Below are 21,973 nucleotides of genomic sequence, written 5' to 3'. Positions count from 1 at the left end.
CCAACTGCTGGGCACAATGGACCCAGCAGCAGCAATTCTTATGTTCTTTATGTTCAATATGCACAAAGTCTAAATGACTTAAAACACTGCAATCAGATTGATCTTCGGCTTAAAGAAATATGATCCTCTCTCTGCTTATCATCACAAACTTCACTGGCTACCTGTAAATGCTCAAATTTTGTTTACGCTATTCTACATCATCTATCACACCCTCAACTCCAACTCTCCTGAACAAATAATTCACTTGTTCTCCAACTCCTCCTTCGTATCGCCCAAAATCAGGAACACTCACCAACTGATCATCCCCTCATAGAAACATAGAAATAGATGGCAGATAAGGGCCCAAGGCCCATCTAGTCTGCCCACCCTAATGTCCCTCCCCTACCTTTGCCCTGTGAATAGATCCCATGTGCCGATCCCATTTGGCCTTAAAATCAGGCACGCTGCTGGCCTCAATCACCTGTAGTGGAAGACTATTCCAGCGATCAACCACTCTTTCAGTGAAAAAGAATTTCCTGGTGTCACCTTGTAGTTTCCCGCCCCTGATTTTCAACGGATGCCCTCTTGTTGTCGTGGGACCCTTGAAAAAGAAGATATCTTCCTCCGCCTCGATTCGGCCCGTAAGATACTTGAACGTCTCGATCATGTCTCCCCTCTCTCTGCGCTCCTCGAGCGAGTATAGCTGTAATTTGTCAAGCCGTTTTTCGTACGGAAGATCCTTGAGTCCCGAGACCATCCGGGTGGCCATTCTTTGCACCGACTCCAGTCTCAGCACATCCTTGCGATAATGCGGCCTCCAGAATTGCACACAGTATTCCAGGTGGGGCCTCACCATGGATCTATACAATGGCATAATGACTTCCGCCTTACGACTGACGAAACCCCTTCGTATGCAGCCCATGATTTGTCTTGCCTTGGACGAAGCCTGCTCCACTTGATTGGCAGACTTCATGTCCTCACTGACGATTACCCCCAAGTCTCGTTCTGATACCGTTTTTCCTAGGATCTCGCCATTAAGGGTATAAGACTTGCATGGATTCTGGTTGCCCAGGTGCATAACTTTGCATTTTTTGGCATTGAAGTTGAGTTGCCATGTCCTAGACCATCGCTCCAGTAGGAGTAGGTCGTGCATCATGTTGTCGGGCATTGAATCTTCGTCTGTTGTGCATTTGCCCACTACATTACTCAGTTTGGCGTCATCAGCGAATAATGTTATTTTACCTCGAAGCCCTTCTGCCAAGTCTCTTATAAAGATGTTGAATAGGATTGGACCCAAGACTGAGCCCTGTGGTACTCCACTAATCACCTCCGTCATTTCGGAGGGGGTGCCGTTCACCACCACCCTTTGGAGCCTGCCTCCAAGCCAGCTCCCAACCCATTTTGTCAATGTGTCACCTAATCCTATAGAACTCATCTTGCTCAGTAACCTGCAGTGTGGTACGCTATCGAATGCTTTGCTAAAGTCCAGGTACACGATGTCCAGGGACTCCCCAATACCCAGCTTCCCTGTCACCCAGTCAAAGAAGCTGATCAGATTGGATTGGCAGGATCTCCCCTTAGTAAATCCATGTTGTCGGGGATCCCGTAGATTCTCCTCATCTTATCTAATTGGTGTTTGATTAGAGTTTCCATTAGTTTGCTCACTATCGATGTTAGACTCACTGGTCTGTAGTTTGCTGTCTCCATCTTTGAGCCTTTCTTGTGCAGTGGAATGACGTTAGCCGTCCTCCAGTCCAACGGGACGCTGCCTGTACTAAGGGAGAGGTTGAAGAGCGCGGACAGTGGCTCCCCCAAGACATCACTCAGCTCTCTAAGCACCCTGGGGTGCAGGTTGTCCGGCCCCATTGCCTTGCTAACCTTGAGCCTTGACAGCTCACCGTAGACACTGCTGGGCGTAAACTCAAAGTTACTAAACGGGTCAACTGAGCCAACCCTTGGCTGTAACTGAGGACCGTGCCCTGGTGATTCTCGGGTGAAGACTGAGCAGAAGTATTCATTTAATAGTTGGGCTTTTTCCGAATCTTTTTCCACATAGTCTCCGTCTGGTTTCCTAAGACGTACAATCCCGCCTGAGTTTTTTCTTCTTTCACTGATATACCTGAAGAAGGATTTATTTCTCTTCTGGATGTTTTTTGCTAGAGACTCCTCTATGTGGAATTTAGCCTCCCTGACTGCTGTTTTGACGGCTTTTGATTTGGTTAGGTAGTCTGCTCTAGAGTCCTGCTTCCCCGATTGTTTGTAAGAGATGAATGCTTTTTTCTTCTCCTTGATCAGGTCTGAGATCTCCGCAGTAAACCACTGTGGCTTATTGTTCCTTCGCCGTTTACTTACTGATTTTACATAGCGGTTTGTTGCTTCTTGTATGGTTGCTTTCAAAGCCGACCACATGTCTTCCACGTTATCGGTTTCTTCTTGGCTTTGTAGCGCCTGGTGAACGAAGTCTCCCATTTCTTTGAAATTTGTGTCCTTGAATTTGAGGACTTTGGTTAGTGTAGTAGATTTAGTGAAACCTTTCCTGATATTGAACCATACCATGTTGTGGTCACTGGAGGCCAATGTGTCGCCCACCGAGACCTCTGTGACACTTTCTCCATTGGTAAGTATCAGGTCCAGTATTGCCTGATCCCTTGTCGGTTCCAACACCAGTTGCCTGAGGCTTGCTCCTTTCATAGAGTTTAATAGCCTCCTGCTGCTGCCGGAAGCAGAGGTAAGTGTAACCCAATCCACATCGGGCATGTTGAAGTCACCTAGCAATACTGTGTCCCCACGCAAGGTGATATTTTCTATATCTTCGATTATTTCCATATCCAGGTCATCCTGTTGTCTTGGGGGTCTGTAAATTACACCAAGATACAAGCATTTGTCCTTCCCTCTGGCCAAATTAACCCAAAGGAATTCCCCAGTATACTGGACATCTGAGATTCTCGTGACCTTAATGTCATCTTTAGTATATAATGCTACACCCCCTCCCATCCTACCCTCTCTGTCCCGGCGAAGCAAGTTGTAACCAGGTATGACCATGTCCCACCCGTGGGAGTCTGTGAGCCAGGTTTCGGATATCGCCACCACATCCAGGTCGGCATTCCTTATTTCTGTTTCCAATTCCAGGATCTTGTTTCCTAAACTGTGTGCGTTGACGTACATAGCCCTCCATGTTATATTTTTGTTACGTCTCAGTGGGGATATTCCTGCTTGAGCTACTTGAACACCTTTAGCATTGTTTGTGTTATTTGTGCTTTCTTGAGGCCCGGAACCACAATGTGTACTCCCCATATACCCAGAACTACAGTGTGTACTCCCCTTAGACCCGGAATTACAATGTGACCCATAAATATGATGTGACCCTACTCCCAACTCAAAAGTGTGTGCACTCACCCCTGACCCAGACCTAGAATTCCTGTGACTACTTTCCTCAGCCTCAAAAATGTATTGGCATTTTAGTTCGCCTGGTATGTTGTTTGCGCCTGTACCCTCCCCCGACTTACCTAGTTTAAAGCCCTGTGGAGTAGGCGGGCTAGGCGGTAACATAGTAACATAGTAACATAGTAGATGACGGCAGATAAAGACCCGAATGGTCCATCCAGTCTGCCCAACCTGATTCAATTTAAAAATTTTTTTTTCTTTTTTTTTTTTTTTCTTCTTAGCTATTTCTGGGCGAGAATCCAAAGCTTTACCCGGTACTGTGCTTGGGTTCCAACTGCCGAAATCTCTGTTAAGACTTACTCCAGCCCATCTACACCCTCCCAGCCATTGAAGCCCTCCCCTGCCCATCCTCCTCCAAACGGCCATACACAGACACAGACCGTACAAGTCTGCCCAGTAACTGGCCTAGTTCAATCTTTAATATTATTTTCTGATTCTAAATCTTCTGTGTTCATCCCACGCTTCTTTGAACTCAGTCACAGTTTTACTCTCCACCACCTCTCTCGGGAGCGCATTCCAGGCATCCACCACCCTCTCCGTAAAGTAGAATTTCCTAACATTGCCCCTGAATCTACCACCCCTCAACCTCAAATTATGTCCTCTGGTTTTACCATTTTCCTTTCTCTGGAAAAGATTTTGTTCTACGTTAATACCCTTTAAGTATTTGAACGTCTGAATCATATCTCCCCTGTCTCTCCTTTCCTCTAGGGTATACATATTCAGGGCTTCCAGTCTCTCCTCATATGTCTTCTGGTGCAAGCCTCCTATCATTTTCGTCGCCCTCCTCTGGACCGCCTCAAGTCTTCTTACGTCTTTCGCCAGATACGGTCTCCAAAACTGAACACAATACTCCAAGTGGGGCCTCACCAATGACCTGTACAGGGGCATCAACACCTTCTTTCTTCTACTGACTACGCCTCTCTTTATACAGCCCAGAATCCTTCTGGCAGCAGCCAAGGACATTCTTCCCTCTTCTGGTTAGGTGTAGCCCGTCGTGTCCCTGTAGTCCTTGTAATGCTTCTCCATGGTGCAGAAACCCGAAGTTCATCTCCTTGCACCATCCTCGCAGCCATTCGTTCGCCCTCTGTATTCGATCCTCTCTGGTTCTGCCCTTGCCCTCACTGGGAGAATCGAGAAGACTACCTGCGCATCCATCCTCCTCAGCTTCTCCCCCAGGGCCCTGAAGTCTTCAGGTATGCTGTCCGGGCTGCTCCTTGCGGTGTCGTTGGTTCCGACGTGGATTAGAACCATGGGGAAGTGGTCTCGGGGCTTGATGAGTCTGTCAATGCAAGCAGTGACATCCCGGATCCTGGCCCCTGGCAAACAGCAGACCTCTCTTGATTGTAGGTCTGGTCTGCAGATTGGTCCCTCGGTACCCCTCAGCAGCGAATCACCGATGACCACCACTCTGCGCTTCTTAGGGGTGGGCTGTACTGTTGATTCCGGAGTTGGAACCGTCTGCTGAACAACTACTTGTAGCTCTTTCTCCGGACCTTCCTGTAGCAGCTGATATCTGTTCCTCAGGGCGATATGAGGTGTCGATGTTGAGCTGTCCTGTATGGGTGAAAAAGAGACAGAGTTAGGTTCTCTGCGTTTTCTTGTGAAGGAAGTCACCAACTGCCAGGAGTCAGCGTCTCCAACCATTTCCTGCATTCCGGTAGTTTGTCTCAAGGTGGCCGTTTTGGATGCTATGGGTGTTCCCAGGGAGGTCTTGTCAGGTTCCTGTTCAGCGATCTGAGACAGCTCCTGGATGACTCCATCGATGAAGGTCTCGTCGTCTCGGATGCTCCTTAAACGCTGAACCTCCTCTCTCAGGCTCTTCAGCTCCATCAAAAGGCTTTCGTCCGGTTGATCCATTACTTCTGTCTGCGTTGAGATTGTAGACATCTTTGAGGGGATGGCCTCGGTCTGTACAGAGATCTCTGCCCTCCGTCCTGGTTCCTCCTCCATCTGTACTTGAACCATAGCCATCCCCTGGGTACTTCCTGTGACTACACTGCCTGTTTTGATTGAAGTCTTGCTACTTCTAGTTCTACCTGCCATTTACAGAAAGTTATTATTAATATATATATATATATAATTAATGTTTTTTGTTTTTTTTTTAGGTCAGAAAGTGTCCTCCAGGGGAGTGAAATAAAATGAATATTCAACACCCTGTTCACTTATGCAGCCACCAGAACCTAGAACAGCCTTTCCACATCTATAAGGACAGAGACAAACTGCCTCATCTTCAGGAAAAGCTTGTTTGATAAATTTCTTACAACTCAGTAACTCAGCCTATTTGCCAAGCTAAGAATAATCAACATTTTTTACCCCATTTCTAGTTTCCCCTTATTCCATTTGTGAATCTGCAATTGCCACCCCTCCTGCCCCGCTACTGTTTATCCCTTCCTTTGGTACTAATGTAACCTTCTCTTCCCATCACCTTATCTACCTGCAACAAAGTATCTTGTACTCATCGATGTGATGTAACTACTATTCCCAATTCTCCTTTATGGGTCTCAACTTCTAAATCAGCATGAGAGAGGGGCATCTCTCCTGCCGATCTCTTGAAAAAAAAGATATAATAATAACAACAGTTTGTATACCGCAGGACCGTGAAGTTCTATGCGGTTTACAATGGTTAAAAGATGCTACAAATTGAGTGGAATTAAGAAAGTTAAAGGTGGTTATTAACATTTTAGGTATCAGTTATTGTGGAATAAGATTGTTCAGGTTAGTTGCCTAGATACTTCAGGAACAGATATAAGAACATAAGAAGTTGCCTCCGTTGAGGCAGACCAGAGGTCCATCTTGCCCAGCGGTCCGCACCCGCGGCGGCCCATCAGACCAAATTGCCTGAACAGTGCCCCTGCCTAATTTTTCTACTGCCTCTAATCCTCTAATCCTATCCCTATAACTTACCTCTATTCCTATCTGTACCCCTCAATCCCTTTGTCCTCTAGGAACCTATCCAAACCTTCTTTGAAGCCCTGTAGCGTGCTCCTGCTTATCAAATCCTCCGGTAGCGTGTTCTATGTATCCACCACCCTCTGGGTGAAAAAGAACTTCCTGGCGTTTGTTCTAAACCTTCCCCCTTTCAATTTCTCTGAGTGTCCCCTTGTACTTGTGGTTCCCCATAATTTAAAAAATCTGTCCCTGTCTACTCTTTCTATGCCCTTCATGATCTTGAAGGTTTCTATCATGTCCCCTCTAAGTCTCCGCTTTTCCAGGGAGAAAAGCCCCAGCTTCTTCAGTCTGTCAGTATATGAGAGGTCCTCCATACCTTTTATTAGCTTAGTTGCTCTTCTCTGGACTCTCTCAAGTACCGCCATGTCCTTCTTGAGGTACGGCGACCAGTACTGGACGCAGTACTCCAGGTGTGGGCGCACCATTGCACGATACAGTGGCAGGATGACTTCCTTTGTCCTGGACGTTATACCCTTCTTAATGATGCCCAACATTTTGTTTGCCTTCCTTGAGGCTGTGGTGCACTGCGCCGACGCCTTCAATGATGTGTCTACCATCACTCCCAGGTCTCTTTCAAGGTTACTCACCCCTAGCGGTGATCCCCCCATTTTGTAAGTAAGCATCGGGTTCTTTTTCCCTACATGCATGACCTTGCATTTCCCTATGTTGAAGCTCATTTGCCACTTTTTGGCCCACTCTTCCAGCGCTGTCAGGTCTTTTTGGAGATCTTTGCAGTCCTCCGTGTTTTCAACCCTGCTGTATAGTTTGGTATCATCCGCAAATTTAATAACCTCACATTTTGTTCCTGCCTCCAGGTCGTTAATAAATATATTGAACAGGCGGTCCCAGCACCGACCCCTGTGGAACTCCGCTCGTGACCCATTGCCAGTCTGAGTAATGGCCCTTTACTCCAACCCTCTGTTTCCTGTCCGCCAGCCAGTTTTTGATCCATCTGTGGACCTCCCCTTGCACCCCGTGGTTCCATAGCTTCCTTAGCAGTCTTTCGTGTGGTACCTTGTCGAAGGCTTTATGGAAGTCAAGGTAAATGATGTCTATAGATTCCCCTTTATCCACCTGGCTGTTTACCCCCTCAAAGAAATATAATAAGTTTGTGAGGCATGACCTGCCCTTGCAGAAGCCATGCTGGCTCGGCTTTAGCTGCCCAGTGTTATCGATGTGTTCCTAGATGCTGTCCTTAATCAGCGCTTCCATCATCTTTCCCGGGACCGATGTCAAGCTCACCAGCCTGTAGTTTCCTGGGTCTCCCCTTGAGCCTTTCTTGAAGATGGGCGTGACATTTGCTATTTTCCAGTCTTCCGGAATCTCTCCTGTTTTCAAGGATAGGTTGCATATTTGTCGAAGTGGCTCAGCTATTTCGTTCCTTAGTTCCTTGAGTACTCTTGGGTGAATGCCGTCCGGACCCGGCGATTTGTCGCTCTTTAGCCTGTCAATCTGCCTGAGGACATCCACCTTCCTCACCTCTAGTTGGACCAGATTTTCATCCTGATCTCCTTTTACGATCCCTTCCGGTTCCGGAATGTTGGTTGTGTCCTCCCTCGTGAAAACTGAAGTGAAGAACTCGTTTAACCTGTCAGCTATCTCCTTTTCCTCTTTTACCACTCCCTTTCTGTCTCCATCATCCAAGGGTCCCACTTCCTTCCTTGCTGGTTGCTTCCCCTTGACGTACCTGAAGAATGATTTGAAGTTTGTTGCTTTCCCCGCCAATCTCTCTTCATACTCTCTTTTTGCTTTCCTAACCACTCGGTGACACTCCTTTTGGTGTTTTTTGTGCTCCTTTTGGTTGACCTCTGACTGGTCCTTTTTCCATTTTTTGAATGATGCCTTCTTGTTACTTATCGCCTTTTTCACTGCATTTGTTATCCACACTGGGTTTTTTGCTCTATTTTTTTTTACCCTTTCCTGAACTCGGGGACGCACAGATTTTGTGCTTCGTGCACCGTGCCCTTAAGTAAGGTCCAGGCTTTTTCTACAGACTCCATATTCCTTGCGGTGTCGTTGAGTTTCTTTCCCACCATTTTCCTCATGGCATCATAATTCCCTTTTCTGAAGTTCAGTGCTGTCGTTGTAGTTTTTTTCACCTTTGATGGTCCAATTTCTAGCCTGTACTGGATCGTATTGTGATCGCTGTTTCCTAGTGGGGCTAGTACCGCCACCTCTTTAGCGGGTCCCCTTAGTCCGGTGAAGATTAGGTCAAGAGTGGCATCTCCCCGTGTTGGTTCCGTGACCAGTTGTTCCATGAAACAGTCCCTCGTGACCTCCAGGAATTTAGTTTCCCTCATGCAGTTTGAGTGCCTTATACTCCAGTCTATTCCCGGGTAGTTGAAGTCCCCCATCACCACCACACTTCCGATTTTGCATACCTGCCCCAAATCAGCCTCCAGATTCTGGTCGATTTCTTCCGTTTGTCCCGGTGGGCGATAGTACAGACCCAATTTTATGTCTGCTCCAGTTCCTCCGGATAGCTTAACCCATAGTGATTCCAAGTCCTCCGCCCTTGCTGTTGTTTCCATCCTGGTTGAAGGTATGTAATCCTTTATATATAGCGCTATTCCTCCACCCTTTTTGTGTGGCCTATCTCTCCTTTAGAGTTTGAACCCTGGTAAAGCTACATCCCATTTGTTGTCATCAGTCCACCACGTTTCTGTGACTCCAATTATGTCTAGGCCCTTTTTGTTGGCTAAAAATTCCAGCTCTCCCATTTTGGCCCTTAGGCTCCTAGCATTAGTGTATAGGCAATGTAAATCCCGGTTGTTCGCCCTTCTTGCTGGTTTTCCTTGTGGTTTGGCGCTCCTGGCGACCCCCTCGTGAGTTGCCAATCCCCAAGCCTCATCCTGGTCATCCTCCTCCTGTGGTGTGTCTGTTTCGTTCTCAGCCTGTTTCCCCATTTTTGGTTGTCCCTCTGGATTCCGTTGTTCCTTGGCCCTGGGCATCTGCATTGCGTCCTTTGGTCCTTTTCCCAAAATTTCCCACTCAGTCCCGATCCCTTTTTTACAATGCCCTTGTTCAATGTCCTTGGCCCTCTCAGTCCCGATCCCTTTTTTACAATGTCCTTGCTCAATGTCCTTTGCCCTGGGCCCCTGTGTTGCATCCTTAGATCCTTTTTCCAAAAAGTCCCACTCAGTCCCGAACCCTCTTTTACAATGTCCTTTCTCAGTCCCGAGCCATCTTTTACAATGTCCTTTCTCAGTATCCTCATTTGATACTTTTGTCCAATGTGTCAGATCGACTGTTGGCTTTCCCCTCTTCCTCAGTTTAAAGCCAAATCTATGACGCTCTGGACGTTGCGTGCCAGCATCCTCGTCCCAGTCGTGCTAAGGTGCAGTCCGTCTCTCCTGAAGAGCTTATTCTTTCCCAAGAAAGTTGTCCAGTTCCGAACAAAATGGAAACCCTCCTCCTCGCACCATCTCCTGAGCCAACCGTTTATTGCTTGTAGTTCACTCTGCCTCCTTGCGTCCGCTCTCGGTACTGGCAGGATCTCCGAGAAGGCTATCTTCCTTGCCCTCAGTTTCAGTTTCCTCCCCAGGATCCTGAACTGATCAGTTAGTGCAGTCCTGTTGTAGTCCCTCCTGCTGACGTCGTTGGTTCCAACATGGATTACTACAGCTGTCTCCTCCGTCTCGGCCCCTTCCAGGATCCTCTCAATTCTGTCGATGACGTCCTTCGTTCTTGCCCCCGGGAGACATGTCACTAGTCGGTCCTCTCTCCCTCCAGCTATGTGACTGTCCACTCCTCTCAGGATTGAGTCTCCCACTACGATAGCAGATCTCCCCTTCCTCAACTGTCTCTTTGGTCTCAGGTCTGTGTCAGTGGCGCAGACCGCTATTTCTTCCTCCGGGTTCTGTTGGGTCTCGTCCTCGTCTGCCTGTCCAGATTCTCTGCAAGGTCCTACTCCCATGGTGTCTGGTGGATTTTGTCGTCCGACTGGTAGTTCTCCCCTGCTGTGCTGGTGATCCTGTGCCTCCACCATCCTGCAGGCCTCCTCGATGAATTTCTCGAGCTCTCTAACTTGTTCCGTGATGTGGTCCTCTCTGGCGGTGTCCTCAGTTGCCCAGCATTGTTCCTGTATGGTGCACAGTCCCTCCAGTTCCTGTACTCGAACCTGCAGTCTCCCGACCTCCTTCTTCAGGCTATCCATTTCCTGACATCGACTGCATATGTACGCCTGCCTCCCGGAGGGGAGGTAGTCATACATATGACATTCGATGCAGTATACTGGGTAGCTCCCCTGGGTTCCTGTAGCCTCCATTTCTTTATCCTTGCTCCTGGGAGATTGGGAGTGGTGCCTGGCGTGCAGCTAGCTGAAAAGTAGAGAGAGATAAAAGAATGAGAAGAGAAGAAAATTTTTTTTTTTTTTTTTAAAGTTTTTTAGAAGTTAGATTTGCTGCTGGGCTGCCTGGGCTCCTTCTCAAGGCTCCTTTGCAAAGGCGCTCTCGCTAAGGCGAGCGCCTTTGCCGCTCGCCTTAGTCGTGCGCCGAATGGCTGGGCGCCGTTGGCTCCCTTCTTCTTAAAGGGGAGCCCGGGCGCCGACGCGACCTGTGACGCGGTGGGGGTGGGCGGAGCTACCTCTCGCTGCGACCCCGGTTCCATATTAAAGCAAATCAAACTATGGATGGCCGAATTCAAATTAAAACTCAATTCAGAAAAAACAAATTCTTCCTGGCGAGTCCGAATGACAAAATCAAAGATTCATCAATTTCCTTGAATGGTCAGGTCTTTCCGATTACAGATTCAATAAAAATTCTGGGAGTAACTCTGGACCGCCACCTTACCCTTGAAGCTCACACTGACTTGCTGGTCAGAAAAAGCTTCTCAACATTGTGGAAATTAAGAAGTATCAGAAAATACTTTGATGCTGTCTCATTCCACTTACTGGTGCAATCCTCCATTCTAAGCTCACTCGACTACTGTAACATCATTTATCTGGGGTCTTTCAAAAAAAATCACTCAAACTCAGAATCATCCAAAACTCGGCAATCCGATTGATCTTTAGGTTAAAAAACTGGGAACACCTAACTCCCTACTACCAAAAACTCCACTGGCTGCCCCTCAAAGTGAGAGTGGTGTTCAAATTTGCCTGTCTCTGTTTCAAATCCATTCTAGGTTTGGCCCCCTTGTACTTGGTTCCCCACTTCAACCTAGAATGTCCATCCAGACCCACACGCAGAGTCCATCTATTCAACCACCCAACACTAAAGGCCTGCCATTACAAAAGATACCTGAACAGAACACTTGCCTTCCAAGCAGGTCAACTGAACGATTGGTTGGGTAACATTATCACCCACTCCTCTTCCTACCTAAGTTTCAGAAAACTTATAAAAACAAACTTGTTCAACCAATTTGTAACCAAGTCCTCTTAAGCCCTACCTCTCCATATCCAACCAAATTGTTCCCAAGGTCTCTCATGCCTCACCTCTGTATCATGCTCTCCTGTATTTTGATGATCTTACATTGTTCCTATATTCACTGATTGTCCAGCTCTTCTTTGTTGTAAACTGCCTCGAACTACCACGGCTTTAGCGGTATATAAGAATAAAATTATTATTATTATTAGTCTTAGTAGAAGTATATGGTTACAACACCAGCTCTGGCAGGATACACATTTCAAATCTGACATGTTGTAGTCACAAAACAGAAAATTTTTACATTTTCTTAGCTATTTCTGGGCAAGAATCCAAAGCTCTACCCGGTTCTGTGCTTGGGTTCCAACTGCTAAAGTCTCCATCAAAGCTCACACCAGCCCATCTACACCCTCCCAGCCATTGAAGCCCTCCCCAGCCCATCCTCAACCAAACGGCCATATACAGACACAGACCATGCAAATCTGCCCTTAGTTCAATATTTACTGTTATTTTCTGATTCTAGATCCTCTGTGTTCATCCCACGCTTCTTTGAACTCAGTCACAGTTTTACTCTCCACCACCTCTCTCGGGAGCGCATTCCAAGCATCCATCACCCTCTCCATAAAGTAGAATTTCCTAACATTGCTCTTGAAAAAGATTTTATTCTATGTTAATACCCTTCAAGTATTTGAACGTCTGAATCATATTCCCTCTGTCCCTCCTTTCCTCTAGGGTATACATATTCAAGGCTTCCAGTCTCTCCTCATACATCTTCTGGCGCAAACCTATTATTTTTATCGCCCTCTTCTGGACCACTTCAAGTCTTCTTACGTCCTTCGCCTTTTAAAAACAAATAGGAGGAAATATTTTTTCACTCAATGAATAGTTAAACTCTGGAACTCGTTGCCAGAGGATATGGTGTATCTGGGATTTAAAACGTTTAGAAAAATTCATGGAGAAAATGTCCTTAGTCTACTATTGAGATAGACGTGAGGAAAGCCACTGCTTGCCCTGGGATTGGTAGCATGGGATGTTGCTATTATTTGGGATTCTACCAGGTACTTGTGACCTGGATTGGCCACTGTTAAAAACAAGATACTGGCCTCGATGGACTATTGGTCTAACCCAGTAAGGCTATTCTTATGTTCTTAAGTACGGTGCATTTGTTTTGGAAACCAGGCCTATTCTGCACAAAGAAACATAGACATAGAAACATGATGGCAGATAAAGGCCAAATGGCCCGTCCACAGTAACCATTACCTCTTTCTCTCTCTGAGAGATCCCACATGTCTATCCCAGGCCCTTTTGAAGTCAGACACAGTCTCTGTCTCCACCATCTCTTCTGGGAGACTGTTCCATGCATCTACCATCCTTTCTATAAAAAAGTATTTCCTCAGATTACTCTGGAGCCTATCACCTCTTAACATAGAAACATAGAAATTGACGGCAGAAAAGGGCCATAGCCCATCGAGTCTGCCCATACCAATGACCCACACCCTGATTCTTACTCTCCTACAGATCCCACATGAATATCCCATTTTCTCTTGAAATCTAACACGCTGCTGGCCTCAATCACCCTCTGAGGCAGCTCGTTCCAATGATCGACCACCCTTTCGGTGAAGAAGTACTTCCTAGCATCACCCTGAAATTTCCCTCCCCTGATTTTCAGCGAGTGTCCTCTGGTTACCGAGGGCCCCGTAAGACTGAAGATATCATCTTTCACCACTATACGCCCAGTAATATACTTAAAGGTTTCAATCATGTCTCCTCTCTGTCTTTGCTCCTCCAGTGAGTACATCCGCAGTTTTCCTATGCTCTCTCATTGCAGTTTCCTTTCAAATGAAAGACTCAACTTATGCACATTTACATTATATAGGTATTCAAACGTCTCTATCATATCTCACCTCTCCCGCTTTTCATCCAAAGTATACAGATTGAGATCTTTAAGTCTGTCCCCATATGCTCTTGCATTAGTATATATGAAATTTAGATCCTGGTATTTTCATGTCTTCATTTCTTTTCCCTGTGCTTCGGTCTTTAGTTTCTTATCTTTTGTTACAATCCTTCTAACCTCCTCTTCTGGGTTAGTTGACTCCTGTAATTTGTCCATTGTTTCTTCCCAGCCTTTTTTCCCCTCGGTATCTTCACGGGATACCTTCTTTCAAATAGTCGACACTTGGTCGACTGTCGGCTTTCCCCTTCTTCTTAGTTTAAAGCCTGTTCTATTCCTCTCCTGACGTTGTTTGCTAGAAGTCTTGTTCCCACCACGCTCAGATGCAGTCCATCTCTCCTGTAGAGCTTGCTCTTGCCCCAGAACGTTGTCCAGTTTCTCACGAAGTGGACCCTTCTTCCTCACACCATCTCCTCATCCACGCATTTATTGATTGTAGTTCCTCCTGCCTTTTCACATCTGCCCTCGGTACTGGTAGGATCTCTGAGAATGCTATCTTCTGGATCCTCATCTTCAGCTCACTTCCCAGAATCTTGAACTGTTCCATCAGCTTGCTTCTTCTGTAGTCTCTTCTGATGACATCGTTCGTCCCGATGTGGATCATTACCGTGGTCTCTTCCATCTCTGCTCCTTCCAGGATCTTTCCAATTTTGTCCACGATGTCCTTGGTTCTCGCTCCTGGGAGGCAGGTCATCAGTTGATCCTCTCTCCCTCCCGCTATGTGGTTGTCCACATGCCTCAGGATCGAGTCTCCCACTAGGATCGCTGACTTTCCCTTCTTTAGGTTTCGCTTCGGTCTCAGGTCAATGTCCTCGGTGTGCTTCGCTGCTTCCTCTCCTGGGCATCGACTAGCCATTTTCAACCCCTTGTGTGATGCTCCTCTGTGGGTATCTTCTATGAGGTCATCTGCTTCTTGTTCTCCCTTCCATGTTGGTGTAACTTCATAGTTCATCTGAAGTTCGTTTTCTTCCACTCTCCTCCTGTAGGCTTCCTGAATGAATTTCTCAAGTTCCCTGACCTCCTCCTCATGAAGTCTATAGCTTTCCTGATTGGGTCCTCTGTAGTGTGAAGTCCTTCTAGCTCCTGTATCTTGTCCTCTAGTCGCTTTACTTCCTTCTTCAAGCTTTCCAGCTTCTGGCACCGACCGCATACATATGACTGTCTCCCCGAGGAGAGGTAGTCATATATATGACAGTCAGTGCAGAACAGTGGAAAGCTCATCTTCTGGTTTCCCTCTGCTTCCATTGTCGTTCTTTCTCTCTCTCTCTCTCTCTCTCTGCCTGCTGCTGGTGTCCTCTCTCTCTCCCTCTCTCTCTGCCTGCTGCTGGTGTCCTCTCCCTCTCTGCCTGCTGCTGGTGTCCTCTCTCTGCCTGCTGCTAGTGTCCACTCTCTCTCTCTCTGCCTGCTGCTAGTGTCCTCTCTCTCTCTCTCTCTGCTGCTAGTGTCCTCTCTTTCTCTCTCTCTCTGCCTGCTGCTGGTGTCCTCTCTCTCTCTCTCTCTCTGCCTGCTGCTGGTGTCCTCTCTCTCTGCCTGCTTCTGGTGTCCTCTCTCTATCCCTCTTTGCCTGCTTGCTGTCCTTCCCTGATGTCTTTGGGTGTAGTGACTTGGCCCTTCTTGAGGCCCTTCACAAAGGCGCTCTCGCTAAGGCGAGCACCTTTGCTGCGCACCGAACAGCCGCGCGCTGTTGGCTCCTCCCCTTTTAAGGGGGAGCTTCGAGTCTGCTTCGGGTGATGTCAGGGAGTGGGCGGAGCTACCTCTTGCCTCAGCCCCTCACCCTCTGCCTTCTCTCTGCTCCCTCGTGCCTTCTTCGGTGGATTTTCTCCTCTCTCCCTCCTCTGCCCGACTTCACCTGCCTGCCCCGAACTCTAGTGAATCCATGTTGCCTCTAGTCCTGTAATCCACAGGATTCCAGAAACTTGAGCATTCTCTGTTTTAAAAGTGTTTCCATTAATTTGCTTACCACAGAAGTCAGACTTACCGGCCTGTAATTCCCTACTTCTTCCTTATTTCTACTTTTGTAGAGAGGGACCACAACCGCCCTTCTCGAATCCTCCAGTACCACTCCCAACTCTAGAGACTCATTGAAAAGGTCAGTCAGTGGAGCTACCAGAATTTCCCTAGGTTCCTTCAGCACCCTCAGATGTACACCAGCTGGCCCATCGCTTTATCTACCTTTATTTTAGCTAGCTCCTCACGAACACAACCCTCTGAAAATCGATCAGGGTCTATTACTCCTCCATCCCTATTCACGTTTGTCTTCTGCGATCCCACTCCCAGCGCTTCAGCCGTGAACACAGAATAGAAATATTTGTTAAGCAATTCGGCCTTTTCTTTATCAGTTTCTACATATTCCTCCCCTTCACCTTTGAGTCTCACAATGCCACTTTTGCACTTCTTCCTATCACTTGCTCCTACTTTTTAACTATGCACACAGTATTAAAATTATTTCAAAGTGACAGAAACGTGTTCTCACAGACTCATGAACTCATGAATGCCTTGAGTTGCGATGCTAGTCCCATCACCTCCTGGGCTAATGGGGCACAGGGATAAAGACCATTTCATTCATGAGACTTCTGTAAAGCAGATCTCATCAGATATTTTAATACCCCATCCAGATACACAGCACAGTCAGAGGCCCCCTTTCGCCCTCCCCTACATCTCTATAAAAACAAAAACCAAGATGAGGCCAGCAAGAGGATACCACCCCCCTTATCAGGGCTCTCACTTGCTCTGCTCCACTCATTAAAAATATTTAAGAAATAATTTAAGAAGAGGTTATTTAGATGAATCTCTAGAAAGAAGGAAAGCACTGAGGGCCTAAGTGAAAATTACAGGTTGAGATCACATTGCAGAGAATCTGGGATGCTTTGGTGCAATCAGCTGGACACAGTATAGAAATACACACAGGTACTTTTTCCTTTCTGTATATGTTATTGATAAAACATATTTATATATTTCCATTTTTCTTCCAAATCCTTTAAACCTCAGATCTTTTATCAAATGAAAATGAACAAGGAACTCTTGGGGACCCCTGGGATCTCTATCCAGCACACTGTGGATGAGACTCTTACCATATTTTTCGCTACATAAAACGCACCTGACCATAAGACATACCTATATTTAGAGGAGGAAAACAAGAAAAAAACATTCTGAACCAAATTCTCCCTGCCAGGCTCTGCACCCAACTTCACACTCCTTGCCAGGCTCTGCACCCTGTCCCCCCTCCCTGCCAGGCTCTGTACCCTGTTCCCCCCCTCTGGTGGTCTAGTGGTAGGCTGGGACAGGGCACAGGGCGGGCGAGGATAGGGCACAAGGCAGGCAGGCATAGTTACAAGCAGACTGGCAGGCCTAGTGAGACAGGCAGGCAAGCCCCATACCCCCCATGTACCCCCAGTACCTTAAATCACCCCCCACGTACCCCCAGTACCTTTTAATCATTCCCTGTACCTTTAATCATACCCTCTTGTACCTTTTTAATCATATCCCCCCATTGTACCTTTTATATCATACCCTTGTTCCTTTTTAATCATAGTCCCCCTTTGTACCTTTTATATCATACCCCCTTGTTCCTTTTTAATCATAGTCCCCCTTTGTACCTTTTATATCATACCCCTCCCTTAGTACCTTTAAAAAAAACCCAAACCCTGTACCTTTTTAATTCTTCCCTCCCTCCCTCTGCATTATTTTCTGGCAGCAGGCGCGCAAGTCAGGAGCCCGGAGGTCAGGCGCGAGCTTTCTGCGTTTCTGCCTGGCCCTGCACCACTTTCTGAATGGCTGCCAGCAGTTCTCGTGAGAGCGTGTAAAGCCTGGGCCTGACCGCCACGCTCCTGACCCGTGCGCTTGCTGCTGGAAAATAATGCAGAGCCGTGGAGGGAGGGATATATGCTGGACCACCAGGCTTGAAAAAGATATGGCGGTGAAGAAAGTGGCGGCGGTGATGACAGCAGCAGCAGGTTTGTTTTAAAAAGGTGTGCAGCTGCGGTGAGGGGAGGGGGGTTGCAATTGTACCAGGGGGGAGTGGTGGGCGGGGTTAAAAAGCTGGTGTGCGGGGGAGGCGGGTGTTGCAGTCATGTGGGGGATTCAAATTTTTCACCTTCGCTTCATAAGATGCACTGAGATTTCCACCCACTTTTGGGTGGAAAAAAAGTGCGTCTTATGGAGCGAAAAATACGGTACATCGATTGTCTCACCTGCTCTCCAGCCAGCGCAGGTAACGCTGGGAGTCGCACTTCAGAGTGGTGAAGGCCTGACCAAAGTGGTGCTCAGGAAACTTTTCCAGCTCTGCCTCGGTCATTATCCGAAATCCAAGGACAACATCTGCCCAGAATGGAAACTTCTCCTCTGGAGCTGTCTGACATATCTGCCATCTGAAGAAAGAAAAGCAAATGTTCATAAAATGCTCTTTTCTACTCCATGACCCATCCCCACTGAGCATCAGATCATAGATTATTCAAGAAATAAGGTCCCCTGGTTGATTGCTTTCCTCCGTATCTGTTCTTCCCTTAAACTTGGTGCAGATTCACAAATATATTCCATCCAAAGTTTATCACTGTGCAAAGCTATAAGTGCATCATGGCTTTCAATGGAAGTAATTTTGTCTTGTCTGGGTTCAGTTTCAGTTTGTGATTATTCATCCATGTTACAACTGTTTCAAGTGTCCTGTGTAGTGTGTTTGTCATGGAGTACGTTGGTTGGTCAAAAGGAAGGAGAATGGTGATGTCATCTGCATAGCTATAGGAGGTTAAGCCTAATTTGTCCAGGCAGGTGCCGAGGGATGCAATGTACAGATTGAAGAGAGTTGGGGATAGTAGAGATCCTTGGGGTACGCCACAGGGGGTTGGGACCATGGTTGTGAATTTTCTTTGTTCAACTTTACTCTGTAAGTTCTAGATTGTAGGAAACCTTGAAACCATGTATGCACCTTGTCTGTGATTCCTATTGTTTTTAGTATTTGTAGTAGGATGTTGTGGTTCACCAGGTCAAATGCTGTAGTGAGATCCAGCTATATAATCAGTATTTTTTTTTTCCTATGCTAAGGTGTTGTCTAGCTGTGTCCAGGAGGGGACCTAGCAGTGTCTTTGTGCTGTAGTTGGTTCTGAAACCCGATTGTGTAGGGTGGAGTGTGTTGTGGTCTTCTAGGTAGTTGGTGAGGAGTTTGGCTACCAGGTCTTCCATTAGTTTGACATAAAGTGGTATTGAAGCTATGGGTCTGTAGTTGAATGGTTGATCCGTTGCTCCTTTAGGGTCTTTTAGGATCGGGGTGACAATGATTTCGCTGAGGTCTTGTGGGAAAAGGCCATCTGACAGCATGGTTTGTAACCATTGTAAAAGGAGAGCGCGGAATTTGGTACTGGAGGATTTTAATAGGTATGGAGGGCAATGGTTGAGATCGCAGGTTGCGTGGCTGTATTTTTTGTAGTTTGTTAAGGTCGGACCATTGTATTGTGGGGAAGTGGGACCAGGTTCTGTCTGCCGCTGCTGAATCTTTTTCTGTAGGGGGCATTGTGATCTTTTCTAGGTGGGTTGGGCTTCCGGAGAGGGTAGTCCTGGCAGTTATGATTGTTTTTAAAGTATTCGGCTAAAAGTGTAGCTGAGGGGGGAGGGGTTATTGGCCAGATAGGGTTTGGTGTCTGTGAGTTCTTTTAGTATTTGGAATAGTTTTTTTGTGTCTTGGGTTTCTTTGCCTATTAGGTTGTAGTGTGTTTTTCTTTTAGTTTCAGCTTGTATTGTTGGTTTAGTTGGCTGTTGTTTTTTGGACGTCTGGAGTGTTCTTATCAACAATGTTTGTCTGGTCACATTTAAACTCAGCAGCCCATACAGCGTAATACTTAATTTTGTCCAGTTTTTATGCAGTGGAGCAGTTGTTCACTTTAAAAGGCTGGCATAACAAAAATAGACATCAGACTGACTTGAAAATCTAGTCATTGACGTTTGTCAACGCCATCTGACAGACAGTATTAGAATTGTGATGCTAATCTTGCTCTTCTAGGTCAGGCTGGAAACGTTTTAATTGACCCTCATAATTCCTGGAGTGTATTCATTGTGCATATTATCATCCATAACAGAGATACTGGGAGGGGAGAGACAGCTGCACCAGAAACATTTAGTGAGGGATTTTTTCCTTGCTGGATTCAAAAGTTCCCCAAGTCCCTTTCCTGCAGAAATAGGTATTGCTCCCACAAGGATTTTAATTTGCGCTGTTCTACCTAGCCCCACCCACTTTAGCCTCTAAGTGATGATTTAAAGACTGCTCCATTCAAATGTCCAAAGCAAAGCATTCCAAAGAATGGGTACAAAGGAATCACGTGTAGGATGCAAGCTAATGAATTAGCGAGAGAGAACAGGAAATGCAATACACTGGGAGGAGCAAAGGGACTGAGAAGGAGTACACAGCATTCAGAAAGGAATAAGGGGAGATCAGAACTGGTTTGGTGTGTCCCGAGAACTGGGCTGAGAACCCGCTTTAGGGTGTAAAAACACTTCTGGACAACAGAGGATGTATGCTGTGAAAATGAATGTACCGTATTTTTTCCTCCCCCAAAAAGGGGTGGAAAAGGGGGTGCGTCTTATGGACCAAATACACCACGTGTCCACACCCCAGTACCTTTTTAAAGTTGTGATGGTCCAGCGCGGTCTCCTGCTGGACAGCTGCCTCTTTGCAGTGATGCACAACGCCTACTCCCGTGCTGCGATTGGGTGTGATTGGCTGCGATTGGGTGATTTAACAGCAGCGGCGCACGTGTACCTTCCCCACCCCCACCCCTCCAGCATTTGTAATTTTTGCACGTGAGTGCGCCCGCATGCATTGAGGGGGAACCGGCAGTGGATATGAGTGCGCTGGACACCCGGAAGCTAAAGGTAGCCAACTTGCGGGCTGAGCTCCATCATCGGGGCCTAGACTGCTGCGGGCTGAAGGCCGAGTTGACACAGCGGCTGCAGGGAGATTCTGTTAGTGGGAGATTCTGGCGAGGAGGAGATGACAGGACTAGGTAGAGAGCCAATGGACGACGAGCTGGGCGACAAGAATCAGAGGACGACGGAGAGCCAGCATTCTGTCTAGAGGGAGAAGGCCAGGAGCTGGAGCAGATCTGGCAGCTCTGAATTCAGAAAAGGGCACAGAGGACAGGAAATCAGAGCAGACCATAGGGGAATGTGAGCCAAATGGAGAGAGAAAACCAAAGGACTGGACACAATCCTCTGCCAAGCTCAAGGCTTGTTTGACACGACCCCTGTGGCAGCATGATCCGGGCATGAATAGTGGGCAGGAAGCAGAGAACCGGCCCAGAGAGGAGGCACAGTGAGGAAAAGGAAGATGCAGAGGAGGTGAGCATTGTGCTTCGCTCTGCAAAGAGGCAGCCATCCAGCAGGAGACCACTTTAAAAAGGTATGGGGGTTCTGGGGGGGACTGCGGACGGCTTCGGACTGCAGGTTGTTTTGGGCTGCAGGCTTCCCAGCACCAGACGCATCTATGTGTAAAGGAGGAAAAACCAAGAAAAAAAGAATTCTGAACCAAATTTTTTTTTTCTTGGTTTTTCCTCCTCTACAGGCGGGTGCATCTTATGGGCCGGTGCATTTTATGGAGCGAAAAATACGGTAATTATCAAAAATCACATTAAGAACCTTCACAGAGTCTTTCAAAGGGGAGAGAAGAACTCATAATAGTATGTTCTCAGCTTCAATGAGCCTGGGTTCAAGTTCAATCCACTAGGAATCTCTGTTATTATAACAGGAGTCAACTTGGGTGGACTAGGACATTATCATCCTTATGGGTCCTCAGTTTCTTAGATATACAGTACATCTGCAATCTTACCCTGACAGTAGGTGAATCCCAGCATCTGCAGCCTCAGCAGAATTGCAGATTGTCAGAAGGTAGCTAAAGGTTTCCTGGAACCAGCGCTTTTGAAGTCCAATTGGTGTATCTGATTCAAGAAACAAAATTCCAAGAGACACATTAGAAACCCCTTGCACAAGGCCAAGACATGGAACACTATAGGCACCAGAGACGCAAGAAATCCTATGCACAAGACTGAAATTAAAATTTATTTATTTAATTTTCTATACCGTTTTCCCAGGCGAGCAAAGAATGGTTTACATGAATTTGTTCTGTTACTCAGGCAATTTTCCCTGTCTGTCCCAGTGGACTCACAATCTATCTAATGTACCTGGGGCAATGGGGGGATTAAGTGACTTGCCCATGGTCACAAGGAGCAGCGTGGGTTTGAACCTAGAACCTCAGGGTGCAGAGGCTGTAGCTTTAACCACTGCGCCACACTCTCACTTTTTTTTCATT

The 21,973-nt window shown here is 46.9% G+C and overlaps 1 protein-coding gene across 1 annotated transcript in view; it reads right to left on the bottom strand.

Moving 5' to 3' along the window:
* Positions 1 to 21,973, bottom strand: part of DDO (D-aspartate oxidase) — a 65,446-nt gene that overhangs the window by 10,696 nt on the left and 32,777 nt on the right. Inside the window, exons 3-4 of the mRNA XM_033938878.1 lie at positions 21,494 to 21,602; positions 17,874 to 18,050 (exon numbers count right to left, since the gene is read on the bottom strand). Of these exons, the coding sequence (XP_033794769.1) occupies positions 17,874 to 18,050; positions 21,494 to 21,602 (286 nt within the window). The remainder of the gene's footprint in view (positions 1 to 17,873; positions 18,051 to 21,493; positions 21,603 to 21,973) is intronic.

Source organism: Geotrypetes seraphini, chromosome 3 (genome assembly GCF_902459505.1).
Source record: "Geotrypetes seraphini chromosome 3, aGeoSer1.1, whole genome shotgun sequence".
NCBI classification, from domain to species: Eukaryota; Metazoa; Chordata; class Amphibia; order Gymnophiona; family Dermophiidae; genus Geotrypetes; species Geotrypetes seraphini.
This window is presented reverse-complemented; position numbering and strand designations above follow the sequence as displayed.